The sequence below is a fragment of the Oreochromis aureus genome, linkage group 13, assembly GCF_013358895.1.
Source record: "Oreochromis aureus strain Israel breed Guangdong linkage group 13, ZZ_aureus, whole genome shotgun sequence".
Classification (NCBI taxonomy): domain Eukaryota; kingdom Metazoa; phylum Chordata; class Actinopteri; order Cichliformes; family Cichlidae; genus Oreochromis; species Oreochromis aureus.
The window spans coordinates 28,346,876-28,361,624 of record NC_052954.1 but is presented as its reverse complement, the minus strand read 5'-3'; the positions used below and the strand labels follow the sequence as shown (position 1 = coordinate 28,361,624).

Sequence of the window (14,749 nt, the reverse complement as noted above, 5' to 3'; positions counted from 1 at the left end):
CTCAGGTGTGAAATGTATGGTTTTCAGGGTTTTTATTGGTTTTCAGCGTTATTTTGTTATCATTTTTGTCATTAACTCGGTTTTCCTGGGTCTTTTCACGTGTGTTATGAATGAATCTTTTTTTCGGTACCGGTACTAGTTTTATTTTGTTGTAGTTATCCGCGACACCTTAAAGGCCGGTCCGTGAAAATATTGTCGGGCATACACCGGTCCGTGAGGCAAAAAAGGTTGGGGACCGCTGCGTTAGATGGACACTGGACTGGATCTCTTTACAGACATTAGTTTAATAATGTTCTTTATTTTATTCATAAAGAAGAGCAGTTAGACTCTAACATTTTCTCTTACATATGTTTACTTAGTAACTCATTTGGTAGTCATTGCTGTTGACTTCATGGAGAAAATATATTTGGACTTTAAAATGTTTTGTACCTGCGTTTCCTGAAGCATTTACACATGTGTCTTAATGAAGCTGTTTTTCACTGACATGAGAGGTGTGAGGTTTCATGGTGGTTTTAACAAAGGAAATAACCAGATAATTTAGAGCAACATGCTTTAAATGTTGCAGAAATGTGGAGCTTTTCTGAACTCATTTACAGTAGTGAACTAGCTTGTTTTTTGTTTTTTTTTCAAGAGAGACATTATAATCACTTGTAGAAAAACACTTAAATCACTCAATTCATTCAGTGAAGAGTTAAAATCAGCTTTCCAGCCTTTTATTGTCATTTTTAAATATTTAAACTACAGACATGAGAAAATTGTATAACTATTAACACGTGTGGTGTTGCACTTTACATTTGACTGGAATTGTTCTTTATATATAAAGTCAATGTTTGAGAGAAGAAAGTCTTTAGAAAGGAGTCTTGAAATCTAGCTTTTTATTTATATCGTGGAAAAAAAAAAAAAAAACACACAAAAAACAACTTTTAGGTGCAACAGAGGGGCAACAAATAACCTTGACTGAGAAAATGACAAACCTTACAAATCTGAATTGTCTGGTGTGTATTTTAGAGGCATTTCATGATCAACCTCATTTCAGGATAATTGTTTGAGTAAATGTATACGTAATGTTTTTTGATATCCTGACAATGTACTACAGTTTAGGATTTAGAGTATCACATTTTATAATGTAGCCTCCCAGTGTGTGAACTTTTCCTGCTTTCCCTGATTTGTGAATGTGAAAAACACCCAAAGTGCCTAACTTATTTTTATCTGCAATTTTGTCAAAGCTACATGATATAAATAAATAAATTCAAGTTTGTTTGTTTTTTATCAGCAGCGTGAAATGACATGTTTATGGGGGGCTGGGGAGTTGGTAAGTATGCTGCCTTTATTTTTAAAGGACTTTTTGTGTGGGTGGAAGAGGATTTTTATTTTCCTCTTGTTTGATCAAAAAGCTTTTCTTCCTCCCTGCATCATGTTTTAGCCATAGAAAGCAGAAATGATGGATTTAGCTTCCAAATCTGAAAAGGGAAGCCAATGTTTTTGACTTAAAACTTCTATTTAATGCCCATCACGGGGCAAAAATGATTTTCAGTCCTTTGGGAGCCATCTGCACGCTTCAAAATGCGACATCATGGTGGAGTTATCCATCATTTATATATTCTGTGGTTGTATGTAATGTAATAAAAATCTAAAATGTTTTTTTACTTTCTCGTTTTACTTGTGAATTTCCAATTAGAATCAATAATAGAGTTTAGTGATGAAGTAAAAACGAGTTTGGATGCAAACATTTTTTATTTATGTCTTCTGTTACAGTCACTGACCCCGACTAACTTAAAGCAACACACTAAAAACATCCACTGTTACACTGAACCTGCTGACCGACATTAAAATGTCTTACTTTATCTCGGTGCTTTGCAACACGCGCACACACACTCCGCACAGAAACTCAGACATTTTTGTTCATGCAAACACACACACACACACACACACACACACACACACACACACACACACACACACACACACACACACACACACACACACACACACACCTCTTCATGTTAACTGAGACAGGCACTCTTTAAAAAAAGGTAAATCACATTTTTATCAAACATCATAAACACAAGGACCTGATGTTGATTGCATGAACCAGTATGGTGTTTGTTGGCACAGGATCAAAAGATGGAAATATATGCATGGGGACCAAATACATTAGTAGGTTAACAAAAAAAGTCACAGCAAACATTAGTTTGACATTAACATGATCTGTGTCCCTGACATTTTTTTTTTAAACATGCATATATTACCATCCACCTTCTATAACTTCGCCAACACACTGTAAACTTCATAGTAGCAATAGTGTAAAACAGCAGCAAAGTAACAGGCATTTACGAAAGTGCAACCACACAGTTTTGTAACTCTGCCCACTTAAAAAGTAATAATAATAAAATTGCATCAAACAATCATTTAATTTTTTTTTAAATTCAGCTCAAGCCTGCTTTAATGTCACCTGAGGATGACACTCCATGAATATCCCAGTTTGACCACTTTCACATGCACATCTGCGATTTCCAAACACAAAGGAAACACACTGGGTCTGGAGCACTACTGGGATCGTGTTCACTATCCAGAGAAGTCGAGTCTCGGGTAGCGCAAAGTCTACGGTGACCGTAGACGGTTACGTCTTTTCATTGGCCCAAGTCTACGGTGAATGTAGACACTGTAGAGTCTGGCCCACAGATGTGTGGTAGACTGCAACCAGCAAATAAACACCAAATATTACATCTGTGACATTTGTGAGATTACCTCAAACACCATCAGTCTTGTTGCTGTTAAACAACAAAATGTTTAAAAATGTCGCGAGTTTACCTGGTGATATTCTCATGCACGAGACGATCGCGAAACAGCAAACAATTAACACCACGCCAATGCTCTTCACAGGACAGCAAGAGTAAACGATCTGGAGAATCTTTGTTTATCGTTTCCCTCGTACGTGTCATTACTCTGATTTCAGAAGTCCCCTTCATTCACTCTAGACTTTTGACCAATCACCCACTTTTGATTGGTTAAAAATATGCAATGAAGGACACTTCTGTTTTTCATTCGGTCTGTTGTCCTTTTTTCTTTCGGTCTGTTGTCCTTTTTTCTTTATCAGCTGATGTTTCCAGCTACTTTATCCCACCTGATGCCTGAACTGCTGTCTGTGGTCTTCAGCATGATCCCATGGGGGTTTTTTTTGTTTTTTTTTACTGGTTTACAGTAAAAATAAATACTACACTCTGGTTTACAATGACACGACAGTAAGCATTATCAGTGTATATTACAAGTGATGTAATCATGCAATGTCACCGGCAGATCTGAGGGGCAGTCCTGCAGATCCTTACATTTATACTTGGTGGCCGCACACCTAATGGTCATTTTCAGCATCCAACACAACTTTCCTAATTTACCATATATGGATACACATAGCTGATGTGTGTGTGTGTGTGTGTGTGTGTGTGTGTGTGTGTGTGAGAGACACAAATGCTCAGGCCTCTATAAAACAGGATGTGTGGAGGTATGCCGTACCCTCTCTGCACCTCAGGGAGAAGTTTAACAAACTTCTCTCTTTCCCATCTGTTCCATACATTCCTAGCATCCCCCAACTGTGGCTTCCTATTTCCTTTTATGACAGGCAGACCCCCACTGTTACATTACAGTTACAGATTACACACACACACACACACACACACACACACTCACACTCGGGCCTATAGCTAAACCAACCTAAAACACGCACACACATGCACAAATCCTTTCTTATTCCTCTGATTTACAGCTGGACCCTATCATCTAAACAAACTTAAGCACATTTTATTCTAATCATTGTTTTCTTAAGATCACATCACCCGGCCTGCTGACGATATGCAGGGGCATCTGGATTTACAACACAAATTTCTAGTGTCGCCACTGAAAAGACTAAAAATGGGGGTAATACATTAGATGTTGGCTAGTCTACAGCGGGATTCAGCGCTCCTATTGGGCCAGAGTGTAGAGTGTCTACGTTCACCGTAGACTCCGGGCCAATGAAAAGACGTAACCGTCTACAGTGACCGCAGACTTTGCTACCGTAGACTCGACACATTTTGAACAGGATTTTTTTGTTTGTTTGTTTGTTTTTTTAAATGGACAGAGTAGTGGAACTTTATTACAGGTGTAAACAGTTTAGCAGTCGTTTGTAAAGAAAGATAAGCCATTTGAAACAAAAACAGGACTGTAACTGTGACAACGTGAGCCCTCTGGCTTTACCTGTCTTTCATTCAAATGGACAGATTTGTCATCCTAATAACTACTGTACGTGCTTTTGTCTTCCGTTGTGTAGGTTGGGCTCAAAGTCAAAGAACATGAGAGGAATTTTGGCTGAATTCTCAAATTAAGCCCATATGAGGTGGTGCTCCACCATGGATGAGTGAATTTAAAATCAGTCCTGAACAAATATTTAAAACTAAACAGCTGCAACACAATTACAGTTGCAAAGAAAACAAACTTCCTCTGCAGCATCACCAAGAGACAGCTATCCAGTGAGTTGCATAATTTAAAAAAAAAGTGAAGAATGTATTTATTCAGTCAGTGCAAACAGCTCAAGTCCATACTGCTGAGTCATGCAAGTGGTCAGCATAGACTGGAGCTTTTAAAAGACACAGCGTGCAAAATGATACTGAACTAACAGGCAGATTCTGGACGCGTTAATGTCGCCAGAAAGAAAATATGACATTGTTCTTTGATAGAAATGGCTCAGGCTGTCATTGAGTAGTCCCATCAGTTTACTGACCTCTTTTCTGGTCTTCTCACCATGTGCATGCTTATCTTAAATATTATTTATTTAAGCATGATCATTTAAGTTAATTTCTTTAAAAAATATATCCAGAAAGCAATCAAGGAAATAAAAACTTGCACCTGCTACAATTGGGACTGATTCTATACTGTTTACATCTCAGAATGATCCCAGTGAGAAAACTGACAGCAAAAAAATTGATGAAACTACAATATAAGAATATAATAGTCATAATAAAATTTCAAAAGTCTCTTTCCAGAACCAAAAGGAGTCAAGTAACAGCAGGAAGTGATTGTTTCCCCCTTTTTAAATTTCTCCTAAACCCCAACCATCAATTTCCTTCAGTTTCTTCTAATACAGAGTTGGGGAACTCCAGGCTTCGAGGGCCGATGTCCTGCAGCTTTTAGATCTCACCCTGGGTCAACATACCTGAATCAAATGATTAGTTCATTACCAGGCCTCTGGAAAACTTCAAGACACGTTGAGGAGGTAAATTAGCCATTTGAGTCAGCTGTGTTGGATCAAGGACACATCTGAAACCTGCAGGACACCGGCCCTTGAGGTCTGGAGTTCCCCACTCCTGTTCTAAATCAACTGTAAACGCAACCTCTCTCCCGATTAGCTAATAAGTTGATATTCAACTGGGAACCACCCTGAATATACAAGGACAAATAACCCAATACTGGTGGGCAAATGAGTGTCTCATATGATCCAGATTCAATCTTAAGTGATCTTTGAAGAAGCTGCACCATAAGGCACTTCTGCTTTGGCACTCAGCTATCATCATCTTGTTCCCTCCTACTCTTCCTCCCGTCTTGGCTGCGTGAAGTGATAAAGAAAGTTGGGTTCATCCTTGAAGCTGTGCTGACCTGTCAACACTCCTCCCCGCTGAAGACGGGCGCCATACAGCTGTGCCTCAGCTCGTCCAGCGCTGAGGCCTCGTTCCACCAGCCACTCTACTAAGTCACTGCCTCGGAACACATTTTCAATATGGGACTGGGGATACTGATGAAACTGGGGAGGGCTTGGAGCATTACCATGCTGAGAATTGGTGGGTTCATAGTCAAGGGAGGTTTCTGGTGCATCAGGGTTGGAAATATGTGCTTGCGATTCATTCTCGGGCTCTCGGTGGGGTTGACTCGGAAGCAAACACTGGCTGCTGGATTTATCTGGATTGTGGTTTCGGTTAAGAACCTGTGAGTCATAGTTTAGCTGACCCTGATCACTAGAATTTGTGTTTAGGTAAAGGGGTTCATGGGCTGGGGAATGTCTCAGAACTTCATTTTCATCCTCCAGTCCTCCTCCAAACCTGTTAGTATCAGAGGAAGGATTCACCTGTCGAAGTGTTCACACTCTCCCCTGAGCCACTATAAGGTGATGGTGATGAAAAGAAGAGGGAATGGGCAGGCAAAAGAAAGGAGGGGAAAATGAAAGGAATAGAAGAGAAAGCAAAGGAAGGATTATAAGGCATAGAGAAGGTATAGAGATAATATAAATTATTTTGTGTTAGAACGATAGCACCCAGGACTTGTAAAAAAAAGCTTTAGTTTTGTAGTAGGGTGGCTAAATTTGATCTTCAGTATTTTAAAATAGGCACGACAGAGTATAAAATTAAAATGGTTAGACTTGATTTTAAGAAAAATAACAGTCTGATGTAGAGGGAACCCCAGAAACTGATGCAACATGCAAAGAGGGTTCAGAGAAAAACTGGAAAATCAGAAGTAATTATTTGGACATGCTCAGAATTGAACATGCAAGAACACAATAAAAAAAAAGACGGAGAGAGAATTCAAACTCAAAAACGGAGATCTCTAATAATTTTTTTTCCATGTTTACTTCAAAAATATTTTGCTTAGAGGGAATAAATTCTATAAGCAGATGATGTGAGGGGTGATTTAAAAACAAATCATATAAACAAACTGTACTATGTAACACACACAAATGTCCTTAAAAAAACAAAAAACAAACAAAAAAAAAAAAAAAACACACACACACAAATACATGTAAACAAGTACTCATACCTGCGTGTGTGTACTATGTCTTGTACACACTGGTCTTTGTGGTAGCGGACAAACTGAGTACAGGTGAGCCTGACCTCCTCTGGTATACCTGAGGGACTCAAATCATCAATGTCCCTGCCCTGCCACAGGCTAAGCAATCTAAAGAAAAGGCACACAAAAAAAAACATGTTCTAGTATTGTTTTATTTATTTGATCACAAATTAATTTAGAAACCACAATGAAGTCTCAGATCACCTCTTCTTAAAAGGCAAGATGATTAGGTGTCTGTCCAGACCAAAAATCCCAAAGGACAAAAAGCCCTGCGGGAGAAAAGGAAACGAAATGTAGTAGATACAACTGAACACAGTATTTTTTTACTCACAACACTTCATATATACAATAAGCTGATGTATGAGATACCTGTCCATAGTTAGCCACAGCACAGAAGAACTGTAGTTCAAGGTAGAGCCTTCCTGGATCTTTGTTGAACAACCACCACAGACAGCTGGACAGGTTCTTCATTTAGGCAGAGACATTCACCAATCAGACACCAGGACATTGTTACGGCATGCATTGCAACTTTCCATTTTTACAAACAGGTAATCCAACGTAGCATAAAATTACTAATTATTAACAGCTTTTATATTAATCCAGATGTATATATCATAAACAAGATAGATAAGTAGATAAAGACATCACTACACACCCAACAGTTGAGGATTTATTATTTTTGAAGGCCTCATTCATCTAACTGATAACACTGTTGAAGGCAATTTTCATACACGTCTACTGTCCATATAAATGGTGATTTCAATATGGATGACAACAGCATCAGTCCATTCACACATTTCACATCACACATAATCGTAAAGACCATTTCATCCTTACTGCTAGCAGGCTGACAATGAGCAGCAGACAGAGCAGAACATGTCTCACAGTCTGTTTATCGTCTGTGGTTTGAAGACCGGGAGGTGGAAGATTCAGCGGCTGCTCAGAGGAGGAAGTACTTTGCTGATGCCCATCACACAGCGCCCCAATGTGGCCTAGAGAGGAAGAGAATTCAAAGTAAAGATGACAAAGCCAACTTTATGGTTGTAAACTAAACCACAATCTTTATTGGATTATACAGACTACTTTTGGCTATATAATTGGTTTAGTTATAAAAACGCACAATAATCAACCACAGAAGACAAAAATTTAAATTTATGTCATTTACTCATTGTGAGAAATAAAAAAACAGAATTTATAATAAAACTAATGAAACGTCACAATTCACTCTGAATGGCTAAATGGTGAGGAGAAATTTATGTTTATTACCCGTGCTGTTCGTGTGGTCCCTCTGCGTACTGGCTATCATATCAGGTATAGGCTGGAGAGGAGAGAAACCGTGGAGGTCTGCACAGCAACAGAACAGAATGAATGAACATTTACTGTACATCATCTGGTTACAGACTCAATGACAACAGATGACAGAGATTCAGATTTTGTTCAAGTTAGAATAAACTAAAGACAAAGTGAAAGAACGGAGTTACCCGAGTTGATGCCACAGGCAGGTGAATTTGACATCTGTGTCTGCTCTTGCTGTTGGTGTGAATCCTCCAGGCCACCAGGGACCCTCACCTCATCATTGATACCTGTTACAGTAGCTCTGCTCAGGGCTTGGTAGCCGCTCTGCTCCCAGTCTCCCTGGCTGAGACCCATCAAAGATATTGCACCGAGAACCAGGCTGACCGCAAGAATTACTGCAGTGCTGATTATCTGGAGGAGAATAGATGAGATTATGAATTAAACTTCCCAAACAAAACTTGTTCTAGAATTCCTGAAATGTACTTTTTATAAATATTACTTTAATTTGGTACAAGAATTTCAGTGCCATTTCTCCACAGACGGCATTAAACCTGAACTTAAAATAAAAAGTCTTGAGCTGAAAAAAGAGCAAAAAGACTGGACAAAAACACACAAAGAGTTCAGAACGACTCTTTAGAAAGTCTAATGTAGAGTTACAGCAGGTATTATTCCAACCTGGGCTCTGCCATAGAAGAAGGCCGAGTCTATCGTATCAGTCCTCTCTCCTGATATGAGAAGACCGCCAACCATTAGGAAAGGAACCCTGTGTGTGGAGAAAGGTTGAATAATTTTGTTATTACTTAGACTTTAGATCGTATTCTCTGATCTTTTCTTGTCTCCACAAAGAAAAAGAAAAAACCAAAGTCATATTTCAATCAGTAAAAGTTTTAAAATGTTTCATTCTCTTATTCTATTGTCAATTAAAATATCCGTATGCATTTCTATGTGGTGGCCTACCCCCAACCCAAAATCATGAAGACTCCTGGCCGGAGTCTCAGCAGATCATCTCTGTTAGTCAGAGCCAGACAGAGAGGGATTAAACCTGAAAAAGAGAACAAAACATTCAAATACAATCACCAACATGTACGAACTAAACACAAATCATTTGACTTTTGGGGTATTTCGTTCATAAAACAAGTGTAACCACTTACAGGTGTTCACTTACCTGTCCAAATGTATGTACTGTAAAGAGACCCATAGAGCAAAGTGAAGGTGAGAATTTTGCCGAGCAGGTTGTCCTCTTGTTTCACCAAGAAGTTCCACAGGATCATACTAACACACACTAGGAACTACAGAGAAAAGTACAGAGGTTAAGATACAATGTGTACCTATACAAGGTTCTCATTAGCATTTCATGAATTAATTAACTGAATTAAACAATGAAATCTCATTTTAAAAAATGTTTTCGAAATAAGACTGACCTGGGCCAGGAATAGATTTAGCGCAAATAGGTGAGGGAGTTTGTTAAATTTCCTGCTGAGCAGCATCACTACTATGGTCCACACCTGAATGAAGTTAATCATACTCGATCATTTGATATGTCTATATTTGGGGAAATCAATCATGACACTGACTATCATCCATAACTTCCTGTGCTTAAGCGCTAGGTGTTGATAAAGCATTTCTGTGCTTCTTCTTTATCATTTTAAAATTCCTCCCTGTCCCACTGATCCAACCAGGGCACTGGGGTGGATTCAAAGGCACTTACCAGAGCTATGAGGCTGACAATGCTGATGTTGAAGCTTACATTTTCAAGCTCTGTAACCAAGGGGGTTGGGTCCATTAAAGGGATTGTTAATAGCCAGGCGGACACATACATGATTGGTGCCGACAAGAATGTACTGATTACCATCCCTGACGTTACCTAAAAAAGAAACAAAACAGGATTTGGGGGTGAGAGAGAAATGTAAAAGCCAGGTTGCAAAAATCAATCTTTTCTTCACTTTCAACTTAGCTAGTTTAAAAGTTACAGAATTTTAACTGCACTAGATAAAAAGTGGAGCTGATCGAGTCAGGTTAATATGAACGTTAAGGTTTTACACAACAGGACCTAATAAAAACAATTATCAAGGCCTTTACCAGGTCTTAAAATAAGGTAAATAGAAACTCAGATACACATAAACATATGACATGTTACACAAAGTCATTATTTATTTAACAAAAAATAAGCCAAAAGGTAGAAGCTACATGCATCCCATGATTCAGTAGCTTGTAGAAGTAAAGGTTTTTGTATACTTTATCAGTCCCTCACATCGTTCTATAGTATTTAGTATGTCCCACTCTTCTTTGCATTCAGGTTTCTGAAAATCTTCTTTTCAGAAACCTGAATGCTCAAGACCAGCAAACTGTCAAAACTTCTTTTTTTCTAGAAATGGTCACATTTGCTTATGATCAGTTGTCACGTGTATTTTTCCCCCTCACCCCTACCCGGTCGTAGCAGATGGCTTTCCCTTCCTGAGCCTGGTTCTGCTAGAGGTTTCTTCCTGTTAAAAGGGAGTTTTTCCTCCCCACTGTTGCTAAGTGCTTGCTCAAAGGGGTGACTGTAGGTTCTGTTTCATTTGCTGTATCACAAATTTGAGTTGTCAGTCCTCCTCAGCCTGTTCTAAAACACCAAAACAGATTCTGGTGATCAAAAAAAATTACCAAAAGTAGCAAAACCCCAGTCCTACTTCACTTAATTTAAGCTCAAAAATATGATAGGGCAATGGCTACACTGCAAGGAGCTACAGATAAATTAACTATTGTTTGGTTTTGCATGGTTCATTCTTATCACATGACCTGGCTAAGTGTTGACCATGTGGGTTTTCCATGCCATCATTACCAGTAGCATGAAAGATGGAACATTTTAGTCACGAGGGAGTCCTCTTCTCTTTATTGTTCCAACAACAATGAAAAAAAGTAATATTCCTTTCAACCAGCTTTTTAAAGAATGATTGTTACATTAAGAGAACGTACCACTTCTAACTCCATGTTATAGTGTCCAGCATAGATGGCCACACTGGGGGCTGTTGGGAAAACTCCATATAAGAAAGCAAAGTTGGACAAACTTGTGTGATTGGCACTTGTGCTGTTCACTCCAGTGTCCAGAATATCCACCATGTCTTTACAGACCAGCGGCATTATCAATCTGAAAGGATGGCATTGAGAGAGACAGACAAAAATATACTCATGGAGTTGTGTAATCAACCAAAAACCAAACTGACTATTAAACCCACTTCTGTACTTCATATTTTGTTCATTTTGTTTAAGAGTTCTTGGTGAAGCTTAAAGGCTTTTTTTGTTTTGGGCTTTTTGTCTTGTTACCATTTTAGAAAGATTTATTTCTGTATTTTTGAAGACAAAGTGTATCTTGCGTTACATATTATATACAAAATAGTGGCAACTAACACAAACATATGTACATGCAAAATATGGTCAAATACAAAAACCCACTAGCTCAGGCCACCTTAACCAATCACACACACACTATTCCAGTCAGGTGTCACTTACAGTTTGGCTGTGATGAGCAGTATCAAGGCAACTCCAGTGTCTCTGGTTAGTTTTCTAAGCTGACCAACCTGCCAAAGAAGAAGGCAGCTGATGATATCCTTCATGGTAAGTAAAACAGGTTATCCTTAGGAGAAGAAAAAAAGATAGACAAACACAAGAGTGCAACTCACCATAGTGAGGCCAAGGTAGAACAACGCTGCCCCTCCAAAAGAGTTGGCGAGACCATCTATAAACTCTGACAACACAGCAGGGATCTGCTGGCCCAGCGCAAAGTGAGAGATGATTCCCACTATCACCATGAACACTATTGGGTTCTTCAACACCTAGAGTGAAAAAAATAATAAAAATTAAAACTCCAAGACCTAAAATTGGTACAAAAGGTCAAAGTGGGAAACAGTTACAAATGTTTGCAAATAAAGTAAACCTTAGGATATACAGGTGTATTAATACACTTGTCAAAACACCTGCATGCTTAGTACCTGTAAGACAACAACTCCCAGGATGCCAAGACTACTATGCTGTGGATGGCTGGCCTGTCTCCACCTCTGCACCTCACAAAGAGCAAAGCCGATGGGATTGAGGAGCATGAGGGATACAGGAGCAACCAGGTATATGTACTGGAGGTATTCTGGATATGTACTTCGATACAAAGCATCAACTAGAAAAGTGAAGACAGAGAGGCAATGAAATATATACACACTCTCTGTGTCTCAATTAGATAAGATTAAGACAGACTTTATTGCCATTTGCACAAAGCAGTACAGCTACTGGTGGATTTATTTGTCTTTCTCACAAAATTGTCTTCTTAAAGATGAAGATCCATTTTGACAGCTTTTTGGTTTTCCGTATGTTAGGAAGAGGGATTATTCTCCTGTCTATAGCAAGTTATATTGTTTGCCAGTCCCCTGTACCATGACTCTCCCTCTTCTTTAATGCAGCTGAAGATGGTTGTGCCATAACCATATCTACATACTTTATGGTGATCTTGTTGTTCTGAGTAGAGGCACAGTCAAAGGTGTACAATCATAGGTGCTGAAGTGGCATCCTTGGGAGGCTCCTGTGTTGATTGAAAGCTTTGCAGAGCCGTTTTCCACACTCACCAACGGTGATCTGTGAGCGAGGAAGTCTAGGATGGAGTTGCCCTGAGACCCTGTATGTGTGCTACCTGAAGTATGATATCGACGTTGAAAGGTCATTTTGACAGATCGTCTGGCCGAATCTAGCAAGATACTCATTATGGTTTTCCAGTAGGGTGGGGTCCTGGATCCCTGTCCAGTGTGTATTCAGTTGTTTATGGGTAGTTAAAACTTGGATTCCCCGCCACAGCAGCAGAAGCACTCAAGTTATTGGGAATATGGTTCCTTGGCAGCCTTGATAGCACTTTGTAGCTCATATCGAACCTGTTTATACTCTGTGTTATTCCCTGACATGAGAGCACTTTCTCCACTGCTAACCCTGAATGAAGAGCAAACAGTAATGTTTTGTTTCTCTTACCTATAGGGTATCCAAGGGCAAAGTCATTACTCTGAGTAGCAAAGATGGCATACAGACCAGCCTTGCTGTATCTGTTGTCTGGACTGGCCACCATCAGTGTCAGCACACATACCAGCACAAAGACTGTCACCTACACAGGACAGAAGCATGATGATCAGGTTTTTGTTTTCTATAAATCTTCAGCATAATGCAAACTTACAAGTGTGAGAACTCAGACACAAACCTTAGCAACCAAGACACTCCACAGAAATGCCCATATGACATTTCCAAAGTCCAACAGCACCATGTTTTTAAAAAGCAGTGCTGGAAGAGCAAACTTGGATACAAAGTTCCCCAAACCTTTAGCCTGGCTCTCCGTGATGATGTCACCCCTGGGGGGGAAGAATAAATAGACATTTACACTAGGCACTTACTACATTTCCCAGCCAATATTTTGGAAAACTGGGCAAAAATATAGTCTAATGCTCAGTCACCTACCTGCCTGCTATATAGCCACACAGTATGATGCCAAAGCACTCCAGGAGAGCTGGGAAGAGCTTGTCTATCGACATGTGAGGTCCTGCAGCAGGCCCTGTCAGGGTGCTATGGGAGATGTTCTTCCCATGGATCAGCACATAGCTGTTGGTTGTCTCCATTGTGATGTGCCACAGGGTGATCAGAGAGGTCAGGTGAGGAATATCAGCACACTAAGGGAGGACGCCGAGAGGAAACTATCAGAGGTTGGAGCGAGTCAAAAACAGGCAACATAGAAATATAACAGCGGGTAAACTAAGACTTAAAGAGCAAATTGCAACGTCACGTCTATAGAATTTAAAAAGCGCTTTAGACAAATATGTAAGTGAAAGGTTAGCGACTGGCTGAGTCTCAGGGTTACCAGCATCTCTATTTACTCATCCACGTTACTATAAGCGATGTTAGCACGATGCCTTTTTTTTTAAAACAATATCCGGAAATATTTAAAGTCTAACAACGCTGATACAAAATTAAAAAAAAAAAATCTATTTTCCAAACAAGCACCGTTTCTACTGCCTATCCTATCGCAGGTTAGCGCTAGCATAATTAAATGCTAAAAACGAATACGAGGGCGCGGTAACTTTACATTTGACTGAGTGTGCTGTTTAAAACACTTTGTTTCACAGCGACACATCCTACCTCTCTATTTTAGACGAACATCGTTGTGCAGAAAAGCTCGCTGTGCAATTCCGTGTTATTGTCATTTGGATACAATCTGACAGCTGCCGAGAAGTGGCAACGCCCTGAAAAATGACTGGCAGATGAGTCAGCCAATGAGCGCCGAGGTATGTTGGCACAACAACTGTGATTGGGTTTTCAAAAAAGGTTGGTGTGTCGCAGCGTCATGTGCGCTGGATTTATTGAATTTAGGGAAAGTGTGTAAAAATTGCTATTTTCGTCGTTTATCAGCTCTAAACGTTTGTTGCACGTTTTCTGTGAAAAAACAAACAGTGCCTCAAATAAAGATAATAAGTTCCAGAGGTGATGATTTTATAAACATACCATTACGGTTTACGCAATTAGTGAATAAATCCTTTACTTGATGATACTGAACAAATGTGAGGAGGTATGACTGAGCCTGCGCAAGGAAAACTGTTGGATTTCAATAAGGAAGATATTATCTGAACTGGTATGTAGTCACAGAAGTTAT

The 14,749-nt window shown here is 39.4% G+C and overlaps 1 protein-coding gene across 2 annotated transcripts; it reads right to left on the bottom strand.

Moving 5' to 3' along the window:
- Positions 1-144: 144 nt before the first annotated feature.
- Positions 145-14,347, bottom strand: gpr155b (G protein-coupled receptor 155b). 2 transcript variants are annotated; one of them, XM_039622115.1, is made up of 20 exons: positions 14,239-14,347; positions 13,564-13,772; positions 13,310-13,457; positions 13,087-13,216; positions 12,072-12,250; positions 11,763-11,915; positions 11,593-11,660; positions 11,059-11,230; positions 9,812-9,967; positions 9,525-9,608; positions 9,269-9,392; positions 9,061-9,145; positions 8,779-8,866; positions 8,289-8,514; positions 8,074-8,151; positions 7,645-7,799; positions 7,177-7,272; positions 7,012-7,076; positions 6,778-6,915; positions 145-6,065 (listed from the first exon to the last, which is right to left on the bottom strand). In XM_039622115.1, exons 2-20 carry the CDS (start codon positions 13,719-13,721, stop codon positions 5,555-5,557), a joined length of 2,814 nt encoding a protein of 937 aa, XP_039478049.1. In that variant the 5' UTR covers positions 13,722-13,772; positions 14,239-14,347; the 3' UTR covers positions 145-5,554. The 2 variants fall into 2 exon arrangements, with proteins under 2 accessions (XP_039478049.1, XP_039478050.1); XM_039622116.1 differs by having other exon boundaries at positions 5,925-6,123.
- Positions 14,348-14,749: the final 402 nt, after the last annotated feature.

What these genes read in the sequence shown, in the direction of transcription:
- gpr155b (XM_039622115.1), bottom strand. Translation starts at nt 13,721, where the DNA reads ATGGAGACAACCAACAGCTATGTGCTGATCCATGGGAAGAACATCTCC. An exon ending in TGGGAGTTGTTGTCTTACAG is followed by an intron (nt 11,916 to 12,071) that starts GTACTAAGCATG and finishes TTTTCACTCTAG; the next exon opens with GTGTTGAAGAACCCAATAGT. An exon ending in TGCCTGTGGCATCAACTCGG is followed by an intron (nt 8,152 to 8,288) that starts GTAACTCCGTTC and finishes GTTGCTGTGCAG; the next exon opens with ACCTCCACGGTTTCTCTCCT.